The 23,870-nt window shown below is 42.4% G+C and overlaps 1 protein-coding gene across 1 annotated transcript; it reads right to left on the bottom strand.

The window, feature by feature from the left end:
- Positions 1–859: 859 nt before the first annotated feature.
- On the bottom strand, positions 860–14,561 carry NMUR2 (neuromedin U receptor 2). The gene is made up of 4 exons (XM_050961620.1): positions 13,842–14,561; positions 5,442–5,526; positions 3,723–3,848; positions 860–1,119 (listed from the first exon to the last, which is right to left on the bottom strand). Exons 1-4 carry the CDS (start codon positions 14,559–14,561, stop codon positions 860–862), a joined length of 1,191 nt encoding a protein of 396 aa, XP_050817577.1.
- Between the last annotated feature and the right edge of the window lie 9,309 nt (positions 14,562–23,870).

Here is a 23,870-nt window from a genome sequence, read left to right as displayed (position 1 = left end):
TCTTGGGTCTGTGCCCTCTCGGCTCTGAGAGTGATTTTTCTATCTCCAAGCTTTCTAATCTTCTGTTTCCAAGTTGTAAGTACAAGGATAGTAAGACAATAGGTTTATATTGTTTTTTTTGTATTTACAGTGTAGTTGCTGGAATGTTTTAAATTGTATTCTATTTGGATAAGGCTGTTTATTCATTTTTCTTTTAAGCAATTGACCCTGTATATTGTCACCTTGATACAGAGCCTATTTTTAATGTCCTTTTTCTTTCTTTTTATGTAAAGCTTTCTTTTTAAGACCTGTTGGAGTTTTTCTCTAGTGGGGACTCCAGGGAATTGAGTCTGCAGCTCACCAGGGAATTGGTGGGAGGAAGAAGTCAGGGGGAAAAATCTCTTTGTGTTAGATTTACTAAGCCTGACTTTGCATACCCTCTGGGTGAGAGGAAGAGAGATTAGATCTCTCGGTACTTGTGTTTCCAGGACTGGAAGCAGGGAATCTCCTAGGGTCGTCCAGGGAGGGGAGCCTGGGAGGAAGTAACAAGGAAACAAGGGGAGGGGGTTATTTCCCTTTGTTGTAAGACTCAAGGCATCTGAGTCTGGGGGTCCCCCAGGGAAGGTTTTGGGGAGACCACAGTGAGCTAGGCACTGTATAATTCCTAGCTGGTGGCAGCAATTACCAGGTCCAAGCTGGTACCTAAGCTTGGAGGTTTTCATGCTAACACCCATATTTTGGATGCTAAGGTCCAGATCTGGGAAGAAATGTTATGACAGCACCCCCAAACCCCATGACACCTGATTATTAGGCTTTTTTTTTTTTAAAGAAAAAAGGTTATTTTCATTGACTTTTGTCCCACTCATAGCACTGAATAAAGTCATAGGCCAGTGGAAAGATGAGAACTACAGACAGATGTTCTGTGCATGCACAGGGAGCTTGCATCTTCAGCACAGTCCACCAGATTACGGTCCCCCACCAGGAAGATGCTCTGCTGGGCTGGAATCTCACTGGTGGGGTGATTGGAGTGCCAGTACCCGCATCGGGGAGAGATCACATTGAAGAAAGCCGTTCTGAAACGACGGGAAAGGAGGTTGTAAATGATGGGATTCACAGCCGAGCTCAGATAGAAGAAAACACCTAAGAGAGAAAAACAAAGCATGGGAGACATCTAATTAGTAAGTAGAATATGCTCAGAAGAGAGAGCCTCTACTCTTTAATGTAACGATGAGATACACCGCTCCAATGGCACTAGAAAACAGTAAGATCAGAAGAATGCAGGAAGGGGAATCTGAACTATGAAGGAAGTCTCCTGAAAAACCAACATCAATGCTGACTCTGTGTTGGTCACCTAATTTCCACTTTGGAAGCACATCCAACATTTTCCCGTGGCAGGCTAAGATCATGCCTCTCTTGAAGAAACTAGTTCTCTTAATGTTCTTGCTGGCAGTAATGTAAAACTTTAGTCATAAGCCTCAGCTGGGGGAGAGAATGTAAAGTCTGTCGTTTTGATCAGATTCATGGCTTGGCTGAGAAATCCTCCCGGAGAACATGTTTGTTACCATGTATACATCAGAGCTGGTTGCATAGCAACAGCGTTGATTGGTGAATATTTTAATGAGTTCAAAGCACTGACTTCTGCTCACTATGATTCGTAGTATCCTAGTTTTCATCATTTGTGAGTATTCAAACAACCAGCAGCATCCCGGATGTTTCAGGAATTTTAGCACCATTTTTAGATTAAACACAAGCCCCAAAGGTAGCTATCAGACCCTGGGAAGCTTTGCAATGAATGCCAGGCTGAAATTCAGGAAGAAGCCCAGCTGCTAGTGGAGGTTGATTCATGGTATTGTTTTGTACTGCATGCTCTGGGAACTAATGATTGTCGGGTGGTATATATGACAACAGGGCTTCGTCGTCTTACTTAGCTCTGAATCTGCCAGCACAGTGGAGGTGCAAAGTAGATCATGCATGGTTTTCAGCTGCACTCGCTGATGAGCATTTTCCACTCCTTGTTTTCTAATGGGATATACCCACTGTGCCCTGTTGGCTAAGGTATAATTTGGGTGTGTTTGGTGAAGTACCAATTAACACACAGGGGAGAGAAGATATGGCCCATTGACAGCACATACTTTTTACAAGTCCCTTTCAGTGAGAAGATCACTAGGCAAAAACTAACTGTTAGAGTCAGATTTTGCCTTTTGTTTCACTGGTGTAAATTCAGAATAACTGCACGGTCTTCAGTGGAGATCCTGCTGGCTCACATCACTACTCTATGGCCATTTCTCCGTGTGAGCCCAATTGTACAACCCTTACTCACGCTTGTGTAAATAAGCAGAGCCCTACATCTCTCTGACAAGTAACACATGGACATGGGTTTTTTATCTCCTTGCACTGACGCATCTGGAATAGCCATGGCTGAAGATGGAAGATTGGATGGAGAGGGCCAGGGCTCTAAGATGGCACTGAGCATTCTCTATCTTTCTCTCTCAGGAGCTTGGCTGGCTGATTCTTACTCACATGCTCAAGGTCTAACTGATCCCCATAGTTGGGGCTGGGAAGGAATTTCTCCCCAGGTCAGGTTGGAAGTGACCTTGGAGGGTTGGGGTTTTTTTGCCTTCCTCTGTGGCATGTGAGTGGTTGTCATTTGCCTAGTGTATCTGGGTATCGTTCACTTAATTATTTCCTTGACATGACACAGGCCTCAGTCACTGGTGTACTTTGGTCCTCCCTGTGCTCTGCCTGTGGCACATCACAGCCTAGTCTCCAGCAGGCTGTCATACTTTGGTCTAATATTGGTTGTTGGGGTTAGTGTACGTGTGGCTGGTTGTTGTTGGTGGCCTATGAGGTACAGCAGGTCAGACTGGATGATCTGGTGGTCCCTTCTGGTCTTAAACTGTATGACTCTATGATATCTTGATATCTTGATAAATTTTGCTCTGCTATACCAGTGTACAACCACACTTAATGGGGTCATTCCAATTTTACATCCGTTAACTGAGAACAAAATATGGGCCATAATATTCGTCTCTCCTTTTTTACTCTGTCTACATAAAGTGAACTAATTCAGTATCCTTAATGCAAGGAAAAAAAATTTAATAGAAGCATCTGGATGCAGACTTGATTCAAGAGAACAATCATGCATTTGTATTATTGCTACCCTTGTCCTTCCTTTCTCATTCCCCAATTTTATTTATTATCTCCATGTGTTACATCAGGTCTGACTATTTGATAAGCTTTTGGAAGGCAAACACAGCATCTTGACTTGTTTCTGTGAAACACTTAGCACCCATTCGAATGCACAAATATAATAAAATATCATAATCTATTTAATGAAGACACTGGAAAGAACTCTGAATAATATAAATGAGGAATGTTTGCAGAGTTCTAGCTGGTTTGGTCCCAGGATATTCGAGAGACAAAGTGGGTGAGATAATATCTTTTATTGGATCAACTTCTGTTGGTGAAAGAGACCAGCTTTTGATCATCACAGAGCTCTTCTTTAGATCCGAAGAAAAAGAAAAAGACCCGTGTCACTGCAAAACTTGTCTCTTTCACAAACAGAAGTTGATCCAATAAAAGATATTACCTCACAATCTTGTCTCTCTAATAACTGAGGAATAACATTTGAGTATCAATATATTTCTGAATAATTTACTCACAGGTTGTCTGAAAAAAACCTTATTTACACATATTCTTTCCCCCAGCTCTACTGATTAGCAAACCCTACTAAAGACAGTTACCTGACACCACATGGATCAGGTTGAACACATTGGCCAACGGCTCAGTCCAGTCCACGACGAAGCTGAAGAACAGTCGATCGATGTGAAATGGGGCCCAGCATATGGCAAATACCATCACTAGAACAACTGATTTGGAGAAAGGAAAAGAGAAAGAGAATTACAGAAGTATATGGCCTGTTACTTTGCACTGATTGAATTGGGTCCAGTAAGCACGATGAAATGTCCCAGGTGGCTACAAGCATTTGTCCAGTGGGAATCTCAGCTGTTTCATAAGCTTTGCTTGCCCCTCTGCTGTCTGCCATGCTCTCCGCAAAATTAACTTCAGACTGAAAGAGAAATTTCCAATCAATTTCTCTCTGGTTTGCAGTCAGCAAACATTGATTTTTTAAAATACTCTGATAAGTTTCTAGTGGAGCTGATAATAGTCAGGTGGTTTTTAGCTTATGTGGCACTTCATCCTAAGCAAACTTTGGAGGAGCCAGCAGGATTCATGCTATCACTGGGGCTTTTAATTGATGGCCTCTTGAGCGGCCACCCTCTCTTGCTGCAAAAGCAAAGCTCATGGCTCAGGACTAATTTCCAGGGGGCACTGCCTGTAACTTGCAGGGTGGCGAGTCAGACCCAAGGGATTGTCCTATGATTTTCAGACTGGGTTGCATCCATTCAGATCCCTGGCATGCTGACCAGCACCAAACAGGTTAAGGATTTGCCCCTTTCCCTCCTCACCAGCTCGATTACTCAGTCATCTGAGCCTGCTGTCACAGACTAGCTGGCGATGCAGACAAATAGGAAAGAAATGCCGGCTGAATTCAGAATTCCAGTGCAAGGTTTCAAATGGTGAGTTTAAGTTGTCTCAAAGCCTTCTGACCGGGAGATGCTATTTCCTGAAATGTGTTGAGTGGTTTAGGTTTCTTGGGTAGTTCATGTTTCGACTGCAGGGCCTACCTGGTAGCGGTGGCTGGCTGTGTATGTTTTAAAGACAGCCCTAAGTTAGGGAGTGATGTTCGTGCTTTCAAGGCTGTTGGAGCTGGTAGACCTGCATACGGCTCCACATCTTGCCATGAAACATTGAGGACCCTGATAGAAGTTGGGATAGTAAATGATAGGAGTAGGTTGGCAAGAGCTGTCTTCAGAAAGGTGCAGCACATGATGCCAGGGGAGGTGATGCCTGTGCAACAGACATTCACCAACCTGCATCTGGAGGGTTTAGGGAAAGATTATATATAGACAACACATGTGTGTATTTGTTGTTTCAGAAGTTTGCAGTTGCTGGAAGGGGGACAATAGTGAATTTTAGCTCTCATCAGGGCAATGCAGGATCAGTCCCACGTGGCTAATAGCACAGGTTAGAGATGAATATAACACAGGGAGCTGCTATGCAAGCTTCTTGAACACGTGGCTGCTAATTCACCATAACCGTGACGAGAAAATTCATCTACTAATTCAAGTGTGGAACCCCATATGTGTATCCCAATGACCATCAGTCCCATGGGCTATAAGCCCCCAGCTAAGCTTTTCTGGATCCGAGGTATCCAACGGGGCCTATTTAGGGAAGGAGTTGTTTGTCCTTAATGTGAACTGTTCATCAAACCTATTTCACCTGTGAATTAAACTCAGACTTCACCTTCAACTTCTCTAGGTTTTTTTCTGCACTTTCCTTTATCTGCACCTTCTTCCCCATGTTAAATAATACATATGGAAAAAGGACCAATTACTTACACAACATCTTGGTGACTGATTTTCTGCACGGTCTCTGAATATTCACAGCCATTTCATCAGCTGCCAAAGATTTCTCTCCTCTCAGCTGGCCAGGGGAAAAGGAGGGAAAGAAACAATGTGATTTCCTCTGACGCAGTGTGGAGTCTGACTGGCCACACTAAGAATTCCCCATTCCAGTTCTATGGTAAGCTGGTCTGAGAAAGTTGAGTTAGGTAAATCTTGCTCTATGGTGCCACCTATTGGTGGTTTAGAAAGGACATTAAATGAGTTCAACCTGTCTTTGAAGGAAGGGTCTAAGCCCTCGTCCAGACTAACCCGCGGCATCGGCGGGTTAAAATCGATTGCTCGGGGATCGATATATCGCGTCTAGTCTGGACGCGGTGTATCGATCCCCGAGCGCGCTTACATCGATTCCGGAACTCCATCAATCCGAACGGAGTTCCGGAATCGACACGGAGAGCCGCGGACATCGATGCAGCGCCGTCCAGACTGGTGAGTACCTCGATTTTAGAAATTCGACTTCAGCTACGTTATTCACGTAGCTGAAGTTGCGTATCTAAAATCGATTTTAATTCCTAGTCTGGACGTGGCCTTAGTGATTTCAGGCATGCATATAGTGAAGAAGAGATGATGTATATGTGGACAATCATTTTGTTTTAACTGACTTTAGTGCTGGTCCTGGAGTGACACCCTGGAAACTGTGGAGGAGAGGCCAAGGAGCATTTGCTTTTACAAAATATTGCCAGTTTGGTTTGGGTTTTGCTAATGTCAACCTTAAATCAAGGGTAGTTTGGAGCCAAGAAAGTTCAGAATAAGGATGTGGCTGGTACAATAAAAGGATTTAGTTTTGTTCCATTACTAGAATGGGCAAATCAAGGTATTGGGCTTTGCAAACATGTGCTGGTTTGGTCTGTTTTTTGCAAAAGGGTCAGGTAAAAGGTTCTGTTTTTTCCCCCCACTTCTAATCTGGCAAAACAAAGATTTAGTGAAATTTAGGTTAAAAACAAATAGATTTTTTGGATCTCAAATAATGTACATACAAAGTACGCTTGTAAGTCAGTTTGAAAACAAACGAACAAACAAACAAACAAAAAAACAACCAAAACTCTCATTGACTGGTGTAGAGTAGGATTTGGGCTATAAAATCTAATAAAATTCAGCTTTATTTTGTCTTCCTGCAAAATATCCACTACTATTTTATTCCTAGGTCCTATGCAATCATCTAAAATCCCTGTGATCTGAAAATACTGACTAGAGGCTTGATTGACAGGACTCAGTGGAAAGATACTTATGGACTTCAATGGGCTTTGAATCAAACCCTAACCCTCTAGGCTAATTTGCTTGGAATTCATGTGATGAGTAGAATCCTTGTATTCCATTAAGCAGAGAACTCTAGTGCAGCACATGCTCAGATTCAAACACACACCAATCAATTACAACAAAAAAAGTTAAAACTTTCTGAGCAGATTTCCCTGGGCCGTTAAACAACAAAAAACAAGGTGATAAAGCAAACAGAGACAATTTGTTCTCTCTCCCTACTCTAGATTAAAATGACTAATGAGATTAAAATTAATCCCAATTAACTCTTGATAATCTAATATTTACTGGAGTGCTTTTCTGATGAAAAGAGTTGAGATCAGGTGGTTTAATGAGGAAAAGGCCATTAACTGGTCAATCAGAGGGAAACTCAATTTTGATGTGATTTTATTTGGAACTAAAGCTGGTTGCAAAATGGAATTATCATCCTATGGGCAATTCCAACATTCTGAAATTTGTTTTGTTTCCAAATTAAAAGAGAAAGTATTGATTTCTAAATTTTACCCAGAACAGAAATTTCAAATAATTTCAATTCAGAAATACCAGAACTTTTGATATGATAATGCTGAATCCTTCATTTGTTTGATTTTGATAATGTCAAAATGTTTCCTTTCAATATGGTCAAATGTTTCATGTTACTAACATTGAGACACTATAATATAAAATATATAATATTTACATTATTAATATGTATAAAATATAACACTTAAAATGGTACAAAATTGACAAAGTTTAAACAATTCATTTCAATACTTTCCCAGAGAAAAATGTAATTGAAATTGACCTGTTCCCATGAAATGTTTTGATTCTGACAAAACAGCATCTTTTGACAGAAAAATATTTTATCAATAAACTTTCAGCCTGCTACAGCTGAGATCATATGTAGAGATCATTTAATTGGGCCCCAGACATTTTGATTTTAATTGCTGACTATTCAGCCAGTTTTTTTAGTGAAGATTTTTCAATACCTGCAGAATGGCAGTTTAGCTTTTATTATATGGGAAAATATATGCATAGAGACAGAAGCCAAAAATAACTGATCTAATAAAATATTCCTGGGAGAAGAGGATATTTCATCTTTTTACCTGACCTGTTACATTTTAGTTTTCTGTTTCATGTTTTATGATTAATTACATCTTATACATTTTCAAGAGTGTTTTAACTGTGATAAAAGGCAGGCATGTTTTTATATTGATTAATTATAAGGTAGGACTCACACTTGGGAAGAAAGTAGATATTTTACGCAACTACAAGGCAACTTAACTTTGCCATGTTTTTCATTATTTTATTTGCCATTTTTACTCATAATCAACGTTGTTTAAGGAATAAACTTTATTGATATATACCATATGTAAACATTCATAAATGTTTGCTTAGATTGATTTAAAACTTTAGTTTCTCATCAGGGGTTTTTCAATCTCAACAGCCGTTTATTCTAAGAAAGTTCGAAAGCCATAGAGAATATATTGCTAGGACAGAATAATAAACCATAGAAAAGTGGGTTTTTTCTTCTGTGCAGTGGCTTTGATAGCACTGTGACGCCTGGTCTTCAGACTCTCCAGGGACACTGCATTGTGGTGGGAGGATCAAAGGGAAGGCATAACTGAGCCATCAAGAGGGAGAAAATGCCGTGATGTGTGCCTTAGAAATGACTACTAGATAGATGGAGTAGGGGCTTTTGCATGCATTCTTGTCATCTTTGTGTCAATGCTAACATTTAACACAATGAACCATGTGTGAGATTAGCGCAGCTGTCTGAAAACGAATTCCACATATGTGCTCTGAGAAAATAAAAGCTGTGCGGAGCAAGGAGCCAGAAATGGGATTTAGCCATATATTTATATATTGGAGTATGTTCTACGAGGCAGCAAATGTTATTGGGTGAAATTCTGCCCTCTGTTACAAGTCCACTGAAAGCACTGGAACCATTCTTCTGTAGGTCGCTGGCTCAAGGCCGACCGAAGTTAGCAGTATCCAAAAGTAGTTGTCATCTATGAAAAGTTTGGTAGCCTTGCCTGCCTGTCTATGCAATTGTCATAAACAGACAGTTAAGGGCTAATTCCTCTTTTACCTGTAAGGGGTTAAGAAGCTCACATAACCTAGCTGACACCTGACCAGAAGGACCAGTAAGAAGATAAGATACTTTCAAAGAGGGAGGAGGGTAAAAGTCTTTTGTCTGTTCTGTGGGTGCTTTTACAGGAGTCAGAGATCCAGAAAACAACCATCTAACCCTTCTTTAAATTAGTGAGTATTTAGATAGGAATGTGGCAGATTTTTTTTATTTTTCTCTTTGTCATTTCTTTTGCAAACATAGAGAGAGAATCAAATTGGGTTTTGTGTAACTTTAAGGTTTTGCCCAGAGGGAAATCCTCTGTGCTTTGAATCTGTTGTCTGTGAGATCATCTTGCTTTCTAATCTCACAGAGGTATTCCTTTTCTCTTTTTCTTTAATTAAAAGTCTTTTAAGAACCTGATTGATTTTTCCTTGTTTTAAGATCCAAGGATTTTGGATCTGGGCTCACCAGGAATTGGTGGGGGGAATTTTCCTGAGTCTTCCCAGGAAAAAGGGTATAGAGACTTGGGGGAGTGAAATTAGTCAAATCCTGCCAGGAAACGGGGGATAAAGACTGGGAAAAATTGGGGGAAGGCGGATTTCCCAAATGCCTCTGCCTCAAACATTTTGTTAAAACATTTGGTGGTGGCAGCGACTGTTTTGCCTGAGCTGGCAAAAATAAGATTGGGGTTATTCATGCAGGTCCCCACATCTGTACCCTAAAGTTCAGAGTGGGGGGGACACCTTGACAGCAATAATAAAACACTCTGTCAATAGGGCATCTAGGAGCACCAGCATGATGTGAATTGGGTGGGTGGAGTTTGATTTCGGGTGGACAGATGTCACAACAGCAATTGGCAGTATCAATTAAAGGGCCAGGGACTTGATAGGCATGGAAACAGACCTGTTCTCTCTCTTTAGTGGTGATTTCCTCAGGTCAAGACTTGTAACAGTAATTCTCCAAATTTTTTGGTCTGTGGATCACTTTATAAAAACGGAGATCCTCAAGGACCACTGCACCTTCCAGTGCCTGGTTCTCTAGAGGATTATAGCTATAGATGGGGAGAGACAGGGTCCAGACTGGGCCTCCTCAGTCAACCTTCTCCAAGGGCTGGGGGTTGCCCAATGTGACTCTTCAGTCATGGGAGATTGGGGACACTGTCTTGTGATGTGAGAGTTATTCTATCACCCTGATTGCACTGCCCAATGTGTCTCTTCAGTCATGGGAGATTGGGGACACTGTCTTGTGATGTGAGAGTTATTCTATCACCCTGATTGCACTGCTAATAGATGGTGAGATTTCCCCCACCCCCCATAAGCTATTCAATATCTCCCCCACCATGATTTGCTCAGCTTATAGAGAGCTGGTTGAATGATTTATAGTCAATGAATTATTTAGGCAATGAAACCTGCAAAAATGTTTTGCATGCAATATGCATCAGATAACTGTGTGCATTATTCTCCTGGCACTGCTCTCCTGACATCACTTCCCAGCATGCTGTTTGATGGACATGAGGATCAGAGACAGAATCCTGGAATGTGTTCCCACAGAGAGACTTGGTGACCACATCGGCGTTATGTGGTTACCTTAGAACGGGTTGATCCCCTCAGAATTTGCCTTGCATTTATGACTGTGTGGCTCAGAGGTATATCTATGATCTTGTATGTAAAGTTACTTATATAGCCACTGTCATAACAGCATCTGAGAAAGGCGGGGTGGAAAACACCTTTCCTGTCCCATAAGAATTTTTTGAGGTTTTGAACCTGCTTTGAACCTATTTTCCATGACATCAAACAATCATTGGACAGCAATAACTTGCAGCTACTACTGACCTGCACAGAATTTGAACATGCAAAACAGAAGCAAAAGGTTTTATATGTCCTTACCAATCACCAGAGCCATCAGAACACACACAACTGTCTTTGTGTGTGTATTTATCTCCAGTGAATTTTGCCATCAATTTATAAGCAGAAATCCCCCCTGATTTCAATGGAGATTTCTACATAAAAATAAATGGCTCAATATAGGCCTAATACTTTTAGCAACAAAACAAAATTGGAAGGTACAGCATGATGCAGGTTCATATTGGATACACTGTTGGTGTTCCACTAGTTTGAAAGGCAGGGACCTCCAGCGAATGCCTTGTACATCAGGGATTTTTCTTTTCAAGTGGCTCCACTCTGTATTTGTCAGTTCCTTGCGGATGCTCCCATCATTCCTCCCGCTTTGACACAGTCTCTCCTCCTCATCCTTCCAGCTACCTGTTGCACTCAAGAGTCATCTGGCTAAAGCAACCAGGACTCAGCAAAGGATTAGTCCTGCAAGTGGCTGTGTTGAGGGCACACTGCATTGTGAAGGAGATACTCATAGAATCACAAAATATCAGGGTTGGAAGGGATCTCAGGAGGTCATCTAGTCCAACTCCCTGCTCAAAGTAGGACCGACCCCAACTAAATCATCCCAGCCAGGGCTTTGTCAAGCCTGACCTTAAAAATCTCTAAGGAAGGAGATTCCACCACCTCCCTAGGGAACCCATTCCAGTGCTTCACCACCCTCCTAGTGAAAAGGTTTTTCCTAATATCCAACCTAAACCTCCCCCATTGCAACTTGAGACCATTAGCCATTGTTCTGTCTTCTGGTACCACTTAGAACAGTCTAGATCTATCCGCTTTGGAACCCCCTTTCAGGTAGCTGAAAGCAGCTATCTAATCCCCCCTCATTCTTCTCTTCTGCAGACTAAACAATCCCAGTTCCCTCAGCCCCTCCTCATAAGTCATGTGCTCCAGCCCCCTAATCATTTGTGTTGCCCTCTGCTGGACTCTTTCCAATTTTTCCACATCCTTCTTGTAGTGTGGGGCCCAAAACTGGACACAGTACTCCAGATGTACTCAGCACCTTGCAAGACTGGACCCTAAGTGACAGCTGCATTTTCTTTCCCCACAAGGGATAGAGAGCTCTGTAGCACACACATTAGCAACCCAAACTGGAAATCAAACCCAGGCAGTAGAAGTAACCAGTTTGACATGTCAGGAGGAGTTCTATCAGGCAGGCATTTCACAGTGAAGGAGAGAGGTATTATTTACTTTAAATACAGTTGTCAACTTTGCAGGACACTTGCTAATTTGCAACCCTGCTGTGGATTTACTGAGCTGCTTCTTCATGGGTCATTCTTTCTTCCCGCAATGCAGTATCATAGAGTATTCCTTACCAGTTAGGGTTTGGGCAGGGCTGAGAGAACCAACTGACTCCCCAGTTCTCCCTCTACCAGAGCACTGGCTGGGAATCTCTGAACTAAAAGGAAACTTCCCCTTCCAGGGTCAATTCTGAATTTTTTCACTTCAGCATTACTGAAAGCACACGATGCTCAGACAGGGGCAGGCCCTTGGATTTATTAACTGATTTCATGCTCATCACTGACTAGATGTAAATTATCTATGCCTGAAAATGATCTGACTAGACCATTTGTCAATCCCCTCCATTTAAAAATTAAACATTCTGCCCTGACATAACTTGTGTGAAGCCAATTGATCTGTGCCAGGGATAGATGTGGCTTAAAATGGAGCGGTGTATTATGAGCATAAAACAAAATAAGTAGGCATAATTGAATGGACACCCAGCCCTTATGAGGTAGAGACTGAACAGAACAGAGCACTGGGAGCATTCATAAATCTGTGCGTGTGAGCTGTGCTTTGAATGATGACTTGGAATGTCTGGGGTAATGGTAAGTAGCTACAGTTCTTTATGTGAAACAAAGGCTTTTCATTCCCCATTTTAAACTTTTCAGCTATTACGCTATCAAGAAAACAGAAATTGGTGCGCAATGTGCCCTGAAGTGCAGGTAAAGATACTGAGTGAAACTGTGCAAAGATCCCACGATAGTCACTAAATTGCAGTTTTGCAGAAGTATAACCCATTTGCCCCTTCAAAGATCTGCTGTTTACTATAACTTTTAGGCTATTTATCTTCATCGATTGTCACTAATGCTGCAGGTGAGTCTTTTCTCCCCCCTTTAAGTGACACAAAGCAGTAGATAGCGAGGCTATGCATTAACATGGCAACAAACATTCAATTGCTGATTTTTGTTCTTAGACGATTAGTGTCATGGTCCGTACACCCATGCGCCTCCCCATGTTTTCTGTGTAAGTCAGCCAAGCTAGTTTTTTCTGCCTTACAGCCAAAGTTACATTCAGGTTTACTAGTTATATATATATATATATATATATATATATATATATATATATATATATATATATATATATATATATATATAAAAACAGAAAAAAATAATCCAGCCACCCTGTATTCATAGCAGTGTATTTCATAGTTGTGCAGTGAATAAAGGTGCATTAGTACAGTAAGATATAGCTTGTTCCCCCCTGTCCCATCTTCATTCAATGATGCTCATTCATAAGCAAGTTTAGTGTCTGGAAAAAGTATAGATGTGAAATACTAGCATAATGTGTGTCTCCCTAGAAATTCACTCACTGAAAAGAAATCATTTGCTGAATGTGCTGTCTGCAGTAGTAAAGCAGCAGATCAATTTATGGCAGTTTGCATGTGAATTTTTAATAAAAGAATATTAGCTATAACACTGTTCTTTCCACAGTTACTGCCTGCCTGTTTCGGAGAGAAAAGATGCAGTGGAAATTCTAAAGCCACAAGAGAGGGAGAGGCAAATAATGCATAAGATTCAGTACTACAATCACCCTCCTTTTTATTCTTTTTACATTTTCTGTTTGTTGAAAAATGTGGAAATGGGGGGGAGGGGAAGGAGGGAGGAGGAAGAGAATTAATACATATTACAGTAAACGGCAACTGAGACCTAAAACAATGACACTTAAAATATATTGGGCCAAATTTATCCCCCAGGTAGCTGTTTTAACTCTACAGTGGTGTTAAACCAGGGATGAATTTGGTACATTGTTTCCTGGGGCTCCCACTTGAAATGGTTTCCCTTGTCTATGGATGGAAAGACAGCAGATGCGGGCACTTTTACTACAAGGAAGGAACACAGTTGAATTTGGACTTACTTTGAGCCCCATCAGGTAGTACAGCACACTAATGACAGCCATGGGTAACACATAAAAGAGGAAGGAAGTGACCTGGATGATACAATTGTAGATCCACATGGGCGTGACCACACTGCAAGTAGCCGAGCCAGGGACCAGCGTGCCATTGGGGAAGTACTGCAACATGATGCCATGGGTGCTGGTATTGGGCAGAGCGAAGAGGACAGAAAGGATCCAGAGCATGATGATAATCCTCAGGGCACGTTTCCTGGTGCTGTCCAGCTTGGCTCGGAAAGGATGGAGGATGGCTATGTATCTCTCCACGCTGAGAGTGGTCATGCTCAGGATAGAGGCAAAGCATACAGTCTCGAAGAGGGCTGTCTTGAAGTAGCACCCTACCGGGCCAAACAGGAAGGGGTAGTTGCTCCACATTTCGTAGACCTCCAGGGGCATTCCAAAGAGCAGCACCAGCAGGTCTGAAATGGCCAGGCTGAAGAGATAGTAGTTGGTAGGAGTTTTCATGTTCCTGTGTTTAAGGATCACCAGGCAAACTAAAAGGTTGCCCATCACCCCAACCACAAAAATCAAGACATACACCAAAGTCATGGGCAAGAACAGATGACTCCGTTTGGGTCCACATAAAAAGGCTAGGTAGTCCTCGGTGCTGTTTAAGTATCTCCTGAAAACATCCTCCTTCACATAGAGGTGATCAAACCATGAGATATTAGTGATCCAGTCCATTGTTGGTTCTGTTGGAAAGTATCTCTACTCAGATCCAGTCTTACCCGGGCTAGTTAAGGCTTGCCTGCTGCAATTTACTCACTTCTAGAAACAGAGAAAGGAAGAGAGAGACACACACGGATGCCCTGCTGGCCCTGACAGCACAAAGACACTGAGAGATATAAGTGAGCGTATACAGCTGGACTCAATTGAGGTTCTGCTGTTATAACAGCTGTTCTCTTGTGAGGAGTCCTTAGACAGAAAGCCCCTCCTTTCACACATAGTCATTGGCCAGCTATACGCATCAGATTATATGATAATAAAGGAGGTCCTGACTACTCTTATCAGCTGCCCTGCCTGATGCATTTCCTGAACTGGAAATGTGGAGTGAATAGAACTGTGAATCTGAAATATTGGATGCAAGACCAGCTGCAAGATGCTTGTTCTTGTCACAGTATGAGAGACCAGGCATTGCGAGCTCAGTCTAAAAGCTTTTACAAAGTTAACTAAAGTTACCTCCAGCTGGAAGCTACAGAGAAAAATTATTGTTTTTTCCAGGGACAGATTTCTAAGTCACTATTGATTTTAGTCATCTGCTTTTTATGGCAACAAGCAATAGCAAATAGACTGATTTTCTCTCAATAGAGAGCTGCTTTTTTAGTTCAACAGCTAGAATTAGTCAAGCTTGCTTTTTCATGCTTGCATTTGTTTAAGCTATGAAATCATTTTGCTTGGTACCAGCAAAGGATTGTATTTGTCCTTGTTATTAATATCAGGGATTTTTGGGCACTAGCATTTTGAGAGACAACATTTAGTTTCTAGGAGCATAGCTGGGATGCTGATCCTGTCTTGTCAGAAGCTCTTTGGCCTGTAAATCTATGGAGAAAAAAGTTTCTTTTTTGAGAAGTTTTTTGGTACTTCCTGGTCTGACTTTTGTTGGAGGGTTCTAATCAGTTTACACTTTATCCCTGTCAATTCACACCATCTCTTGATTTCTCCACAATAACAAGCCTCCTGCATATGTGTTTACATGTGCCATAGAACACACCTTCCTGAGTGCATGACAGTATCACACAAGATCAATTATCTCTTTATTAATGTTCAGTTCTTTACTGAACTAGCATAACACAGACATTGCTTCAAAACAAACAAACAATAAACATAGCAGTAAGAACTATCTTTCTGTAACGTAGTAAGTTTAATTGGTTGGAACCAGGGAGTAAAAAAAAAGCTGTGTGGAAACTGATAAATTGTCACGATCCAGTATGTGACCTGGCTTCTGATAAGGAGTGTTATCAGATCCTTATGAGTAGATAAAGAATGTTTTCTGGATTGTATATTTTAAAAACACTGAAAGCTGCCATTTTGATGTGACCCACCAAAAAAGAATATGGGTGAAATTTACCCAGGGTTTGGGAGGCCAGGGCAAAGCCCTCTGCACCAGGTAAGCCCTGAGTAGTGGTGGTGTGTGTGGGTGGGTGGGGTGGGCCGCATGGTACAAAGACCATTCTTAGGACAGTGTTGCCTGTGGACCCTCTGTGCTTCAAAATTAGAATGTTTTCACATCTTGCTCCCTCCCCACCCAGCCCCATATACACTGGGGAAGAATGCAGCAACGGTGGGGTGGGACTCCATCTGCCCCATCCTTGGCACACTGTCTCCCCACATGTCTGTGCCCCCTATGCCAAAGGGCAGGAATTCAGGTGGCATAAAGCTGGCTATGCTGTATGCACACAACATAAGGATTCCTCCATGCTCAGTAACCCTCAGCAGCCCCTTTAGGCTGGCTTCAAGTCCCTTTCGTGCTGCCCTAGCTGCACAAACAGCCCTTAGTATCACACTCAAACAGAAGACACAGACTAAAGAGGAAAAAAAATCTTTAGCACTTAGGACCATAGTAACTGCTGGCCAGCTATGCACCATCTCATCCAGTGTCCTGACAGCGGCCAGCATGAGATATTTCTAAAGAGGATGCAAGAAACCCTGCAGTCAACAGTTATGAAATGACATGCTCACAAGGAGAGCTTTTTCCTAACCCTCGTTAGGGAGCGTATGTCTACACAATGAAATTAGGTCGAATTTATAGAAGTCGCTTATTTTAGAAATCGTTTTTATACAGTCGATTGTGCGTGTCCCCACACAAAATGCATTAAGTCAGCGGACTGCGTCCACAGTACCAAGGCGAGCGTTGACTCCTGGAGCATTGCCCTGTGGGTAGCTATCCCACAGTTCCAGCAGTCTCCACTGCCCATTGGGATTCTGGGTTGAGATCCCAGTGCCTGATGGGGCAAAAACAGTGTCGTGGGTGGTTCTGGATACATGTCGACAGCCCCATCCCCCTCCTCGTGAAAGCAATGGCAGACAATCGTTTAACACCTTTTTTCCTGGGTTACCTGAGTAGACGCCATACCACGGCAAGCATGGAGCCTGCTCAGCTCACCATCACCGTATGACTCCTGGGTGCTGGCAGACATGGGACTGCATTGCTACACGGAAGTAGCTCATTGCCTTTTGGCAGCAAACAGTGCATTACAATTGGTAGCCATTGTCGTCATACTCCTGAGTGTTCTTTTAGCCAACCTCGGTGAGGTCGGTCACGGGTGCCTGGGCAGACATGGGAGTGACTCAGCCAGGTCATTCCCATCTTCTGCTAGGCACCCAGGAGATGACAATGGCTAGCAATCGTACTGCACCATCTGCTGCCAGCCTAAGATGTAAAAGATAGATGGAGTGGATCAAAACAAGAAATTGACCCAGCAATGTGCCCATCATGCTGATGAGCTCTGCATGAGCTCTGCATAGTCACCTGTGCTGATCAGCTCGCCACGCTGCCCAAACAGGAAATGAAATTCAGAAGTTTGCGGGCCTTTTCCTGTCTACCTGGCCAGTGCATCTGAGTTGAGAGCGCTGTCCAGAGCGGTCACAGTGGAGCACTCTGGGATAGCTCCTGCAGGCCAATACCATCCAATTGTGTCCACACTACCCCAAATTCGACCTAACAAGGCTGATTTCAGTGCTAATCCCCTCGTCGGAGGTGCAGTAAAGAAATCGATTTAAAGAGCCCTTTAAGTCGAAAAAAAAGGGCTTCGTCATGTGGACGGGTCCAGGCTTAAATCGAGGTATCGCTGCTAAATTCGGCCTAAAATCGTAGTGTAGACCAGGCCTGTGTGGTTGGCTTATATCCTGAAGCAGGAGGGTTTAGATCCCTTCCAGTGTGGTTATGAATCCTTCCTTATATAACTTGCAGCTGTTTGACCAGCAGAGGGTAGGCTGACCAGATATCAAGAATGCAAAATGGGGTGGGGAGTATAGTTGAGTATATAAGACAAACCCCCTCATACTGGGATGTCTGGTTACCCTAGCAGAGGGCCTCAGTCCAGCTCATGATAAAAACCATTGTAATAGGTACCAGTTAGCACTCCTGATAGCAGCAACAGCTAACAGATCAAGTATTGAGCCTACATGAAGACTGAACTCCATTCCCAGCTTTACAACAGGCGCACAGGGAGTCCGACCTGGGGCACGTAGAGAGACTTTCACCTCTTTACTGTGTATGTAGCTGAAGACAACTGAGTGAAAACTGATATGTACTCTCTACTTAAAGTCAGAAGCATTTCTCTTGTGATAATTGCAGCATGCCTATCACTTATCTCACATGTATTCCTCCTCCATTTGCCATTACCCCTCTGAATTGTAAAGTATATTTTGGCATGAGAAGAAAATCTTCATTTAGCCATGTGGAATGTTTAAAGGGACTGTGCCGTTGGGTGCAAGGAATGTGTATCCTTTTGCTCTCCTCCTTTCAGATATTTCTTTCAAAAGGCTTTTAACAAATTCAGAGTCTACTTTTAAGGTATTTTAAACTGCTGTCAAATATCTGGACTTCAGCTAGAAGGAGCAGAAGGACTGCCAGGCGGGAAGTGACTCATGGTCCTTATATGCAAAAGTATGCCTCTGACAATGGCCAATACCAGACGCTTCTGAGCAAAGTGCAAGAGGATGTTCAATGAGACATTTGCAATCGTGCCTCTTGCAATCAAGCCCCTTAATCTTCCTCTTCTTAGCAGTCATGCCTTTTCATTCACCTTTCACTCATCTCTCATTTCTTCCCACATCTTCTTTTTTTAAACAGGCCCCACCAGTCCTGTCTGCTAGTGCAGCATCAATATGAGATAAGATGATGGTGGTGATAATGCTAACTGGTGCAAACATGATCATGGAATTTTGGAGAGATCTCCTTTGACTGACGCTCGGGATTATTGCCTACATACTTAAAAAAATGTCCACTGAGGAGTCTTTCCATTTCTTTAAAGTAGTTGAAAAGGAAACTTAGGTTCCACTCAGCTTGCACTTACTGTTATGGAAAAGAAAAAGAGGAACCATAGAACTGTAGGGCTGGTCGGACACCTCGAGAAGTCATCAAATCCAGCCCCCTGCTCTGAGGCAGGACCAGGTAAACCTAGACCATCAGGGGTTTTTCCAACTCTGTTCTTAAAAACTTCCAATAATGGGGATTCCACAACTCCCCTTGGAAGCCTGTCCCAGAGCTTAACACCCCTTATTGTTATAACGTTTTGCCTAATATCTAACCTAAATTTCCCTTGCTGAAGATTAAGCCCATTACTTCTTGTCCTACTTCTGTGGACATGGAGAATAATTGATCCTCATCTTCTTTATAATAGCCCTTGGCATATTAGAAACCTGTTTTCGGGTCCCCCCCACCCAGTCTTCTTTTCTCAAGACTAAACATGCCCAGTTTTTTCAACCTTTCCTCAGAGGTCAGGTTTTCTGAAACTTTTATCATTTTTGTTGTCCTTCTCTGGACTCTCTGCAGTTTGTCCAAATCTTTCCAAAACTTTCCAGAACTGGACACAGTCCTCCAGCTGAGGCCTCACCAGTACCAAGTAAAGTGGGACAATTACCTCCCATGTCTTACATACGACACATTCAGGACATTTACAAAAAGCCAGCCAGGCAGCTACCCTGGTAGTTATACCTTTGAGGGGAAAGCTACTTTACTGTAAAAACAACGAAGTTACTTGAAGGTGCAGTATGCCAACCTTATCCAGTCCCCAGGCATCTGACTTTCTTTCTGTGCACTCACTTTTTTGTGTCTATTTCCAGTCATTCTGTCCCCTGATTAATCTTTTCTGCCCGCACTGGGCTCAGATTCGTACAAGTATATTAAATGTATTTTTAAGAGTGATACCACAGGGCAGAAAGCAACAAGAACTGTCTCTCCAACATTAAATAATAAAGAAAGCAAAGTTTTCCTCCCTTGGTTAATCATGTCATCATTTTACAAAACAGTGCCATGCTTTGATTAACTCTTGCCATCGAAAGTGGGCATTGAAGGCAAGAAAGAGAAAAATAAACGTAAATTCTCTTCTAAAAGCTTTCCCCAGAGTGGTGTCTACAATTACATTTCCAATAAACAGCATGGGTAGGGTAATGCATCCAGAAGCTGAAGTCCAGCACTTTCTAAATGCTCAATGAAAAGAGAAACAAAAACATTTTATTTCTTTCAAAAACTATTTTCAATACACTTGATATTTTTCACCATCGTCCACACTCCAGGATTCACCTTATGTTTAGAACCTAATGCTTGTTATTATATATTTACAAAGAGATTTTGTATTGCATGCTGGCCTTCATTGACTATAGTTTCATGTAAAAGACGGAGTGATATATTTAGCAATACTAAACCCAGCTAAGAGTCTGCATTGTAAGTCCTCTTCCCAGGCATAATGGCTGCACTTTCTACTGACTGTGAGATTGTAGAAGGATAGTAGCTAATGGAGGTTCTTCTTCAGCTGAAATGACAGAACTACCAAGGGTTCTTTGGTTCCATCAGGGGTGGCAGTGTGTAACAGACATACAATTTGAATAAATGATATGTTTCAGTGCATAGCTATCTCCCCAGGGTATTTCTAGGGCACTCATCACTAAGTTCTTGTTAAGTAATTAAATGCTAAACAATTTTGAGTTCTATCAGAAAGCTGGAAATGGTTAGAGAGATTCATAGGGTCAGATGTTCCGCTGATGTAAATCAGCATATAGTACATCAAGTTATTCTGATTTACATCATTTGTGGATCTGGACTATAGATTCATATAGTTTAAGGCCAGATGGGAACATTATGATAATCTAATCTGACCTCTTCCATAGGTAGGCTTGGCAGAGTTCTTTTTATATATATATATAATTTCCATAAATAACATGGATGTTTAATTTTAAGCTTTTAAGTTTAAAGGTTAAAGCTTTACAACTGTTAAAACACAAATTGTCAACATCGTATGTCAAAATATACAAAGCAAATAGCTTTAAATGAAATTCCAATACATTCTCAAGCAGCATTCTTCTCCTTTGCCTATCTGTAAATTCTGATTATTATTGATGGAAATATTTGTCTGTTTGGTATGAGTGTATATGATGAAATGAACATTTACTGATATTTACTGATACAAATCTTATCCTTCCAAGCCTGTGCATAACACAGGCTATAGAGTTTCACCTAGTAATTTATGCAGGGAACCCAATAAACTACAGTATATCTTTTCAAAAGATACCCAATCTTGATTCAAAGGCTCCAAGAGCTGAGGATGTACCATAACCCTTGATTAGCAGTTCCAATAATTAGTTATCATTACTGTTGAAAAAATTAGTTTCCAATTTGAGTTATTCTAACTTCAACTTCTAGCCTTTGGATCTCATTATGCCTTTGTCAGTTAAATTAAAAAGCTCTCTGCAATTACCTTCTCTCTGTGGGAGTGAAGAAGAGAAGACTCATAACAGAGAAAGGGCAGCGTTAATCCATTGCGTGTTACCTCCCTTGTTAGGACACACCAGAAGGGGAAATTAATGAAAACCCGAGAAATTATACAGTTTGCTGTCCACAAGTTGAGCTGCTAGATCTGACTGGTTATAACTCCACTGGCTCCTTATTTAGGTCTTGCTTGTTCACTCTGCAGCAGGGAGGATACAGTTCTCATTTGTGATGGCAAGGATTTGGTTAACCCTTTCACGTGCCCTCAGCGATGCAGATTTAGTTTGTATTCTCGCTACCGCTGGATCGGGCTGAACAAGTGAAGTGAACCGTACTGCCACCGTTGGAGCTATGCTATCTCGTCAACCTTCCCGTGTAATTTGTTTTGCAATTATTAGTGTTCTTCAGAGCCAGTTTCTGTGGCTGCGCATGATATCTGATGTGCCCAAGAGACCAATGAACAGACATGGGTAGGGGCTTCCAGCAGAACTGTACAAAATACTGAGGAAGAGGCTATATGGAGCTTACAATCTAAGTTGTACAGGCAGTTCAGAATAGACACAGGTTGGTGCATTTTTAAACAGACTAAGGCACGGAGTTTGTGTTTGCAAATGAACTTTACGCCTGCAAAACTGATGCTGCATTTTCACACAGAAGCCCAGGTGCAAATCCGAGTACTTACAGCTTTAACTTGCGCACATGATAGGTGCTGGCAGGAAAACATGCAAGTATCCTGGATTGTATCCTAATTGAATTGTGGGGGCAAATGAAAGGGCACTAATTGCTCCCATTAAATGCAGGCCACTTTCTGGACATTTGGCACAGAAAACATGGATGGGCAGGGAATGGAATGGCAGCTCTGAGAGTGGGATCGAGCAAGTTTGCTGGCATTTTTTCTTTCCATTGAATGGGGAATTAACAGTATAAATCTCTCTAGAAGAAGTATGTTTGCTGGAAGAGGGGATCTGTTCCAAACAAAGGATCAGCACAGAGGAAAGTGTGAGAATAAATGGAGTGGTTATGAGACTGGAGCAAAGGGGAAAGGATGGATTTGATTTTACTCCTAATTTTTCCCACTAATTTTGTCAGAGTCACAAAATCAATACATGCAGCTAAAATAGCCCCTCACCAGTCCAACATATCCCTATGTGTCAGAACCACATCCTGTTAGGTGCCTAGCACAGAGACAACCCATGCCTGCCGATAGTGCGGGGGCAGAGTGAGGGCAACTGGCATCAGAGGTGTTCCTGAGCACGCTCAGGCCTTGTAAGCATGCTCAGTACAAGCTAAGCTGAAATTGGGGGGGAGCACATGACCCCATATACCCTCCCCCCCATGTATTGCATCTGGTCCAGCATTTATGATGTAACCATGCAATATGCTACTGTGTGGTTCCCATTGTGACACTGAACATTTTCCATTCACTTTAACATGTTTTCTCAAAAGAAAATAAGATAAAACTTCAAAATATGTAACACAGTCACAAGTATATTTGGCTGGTATCTTTTCTCCTTTCACTATCCAAAAAAACCCCAAGCCAATTGGAAGTGAACTTTACCACTATAATGTCTCTTAGGCAGGGCCGGCTCTAGCCATTTCGCCGCCCCAAGCATGGCGGCGTGCCGTGGGGGGCGCTCTGCCGCTCGCCGGTCCCGCGGCTCCGGTGGACCTCCCGCAGGCGTGCCTGCGGATGCTCCACTGGAGCCGCAGGACCAGCGGACCCTCCGCAGGCAAGCCTGCGGGAGGTCCACCGGAGCCGCCTGCCGCCCTCCCGGCAACCGGCAGAGCGCCCCCCGTCGCATGCCACCCCAAGCACGCTCTTGGAGCGCTGGAGCCAGGAGCCAGCCCTGCTCTTAGGCCCACCTTGTTATAAAATAATTGAATGCACTAGAGGAGATGAAAATATAGGATTGTGCTGGGTTTGGGATGCACCTTATTGGAGCAACAATCGTCTTCATTCTTTGCTATTAGCTCTGCAGATAATCTCGATTGCTTTTCTTCTTTGCTGCATTCAGAAGCATCTGGCAAGCAAGCTGAGACTATCGAGTTCTGATGAATTAGCTGAATATGCAGAGACTTACTGCACTCGTGGGATGCTCACTTGTGCATGGGCCACATGGACTGAAGCCACAAGCACTCACCCACTGCACACAGGTTTCTCAAAAGGGATGCAGGAACTATAACCAAATATAAAGTCTGGAAAAAACTAGAGGCTTCTGAGTACATTGAGCTACACAAACATTATGCTCTTAAGTTCAATCTGTCCTAGTTCCTTGGGCTCCCCTCTGATAAGTTATTTAAGAGGAGACTGTTTTACAAAACAGTCTTAACATTTTATTTTTGCTGGTTTACAATACTGGGCCCTGCCTAGAAGTTTGCAGACTTCTAGCAAGTTTTAAATGGGAACTTTTGTTTTCTTTTTTGCTATTTTTGGCTCTGACTTTCTGCCTTTGGAAAAGTAGAGATGAGAATAGCGACCCGATGTTCATAAAGCTGTAACTTGAAGAAATGATGGAACCTCCAACACAAAAAAAGCCACCCACGCACTCACCCACGCAGTGCCT

The sequence above is a fragment of the Gopherus flavomarginatus genome, chromosome 7 (assembly GCF_025201925.1).
Source record: "Gopherus flavomarginatus isolate rGopFla2 chromosome 7, rGopFla2.mat.asm, whole genome shotgun sequence".
Taxonomy (NCBI): domain Eukaryota; kingdom Metazoa; phylum Chordata; order Testudines; family Testudinidae; genus Gopherus; species Gopherus flavomarginatus.
Note: the sequence above shows the minus strand (reverse complement) of the source record. Positions and strands in the feature narration are given on the sequence as shown.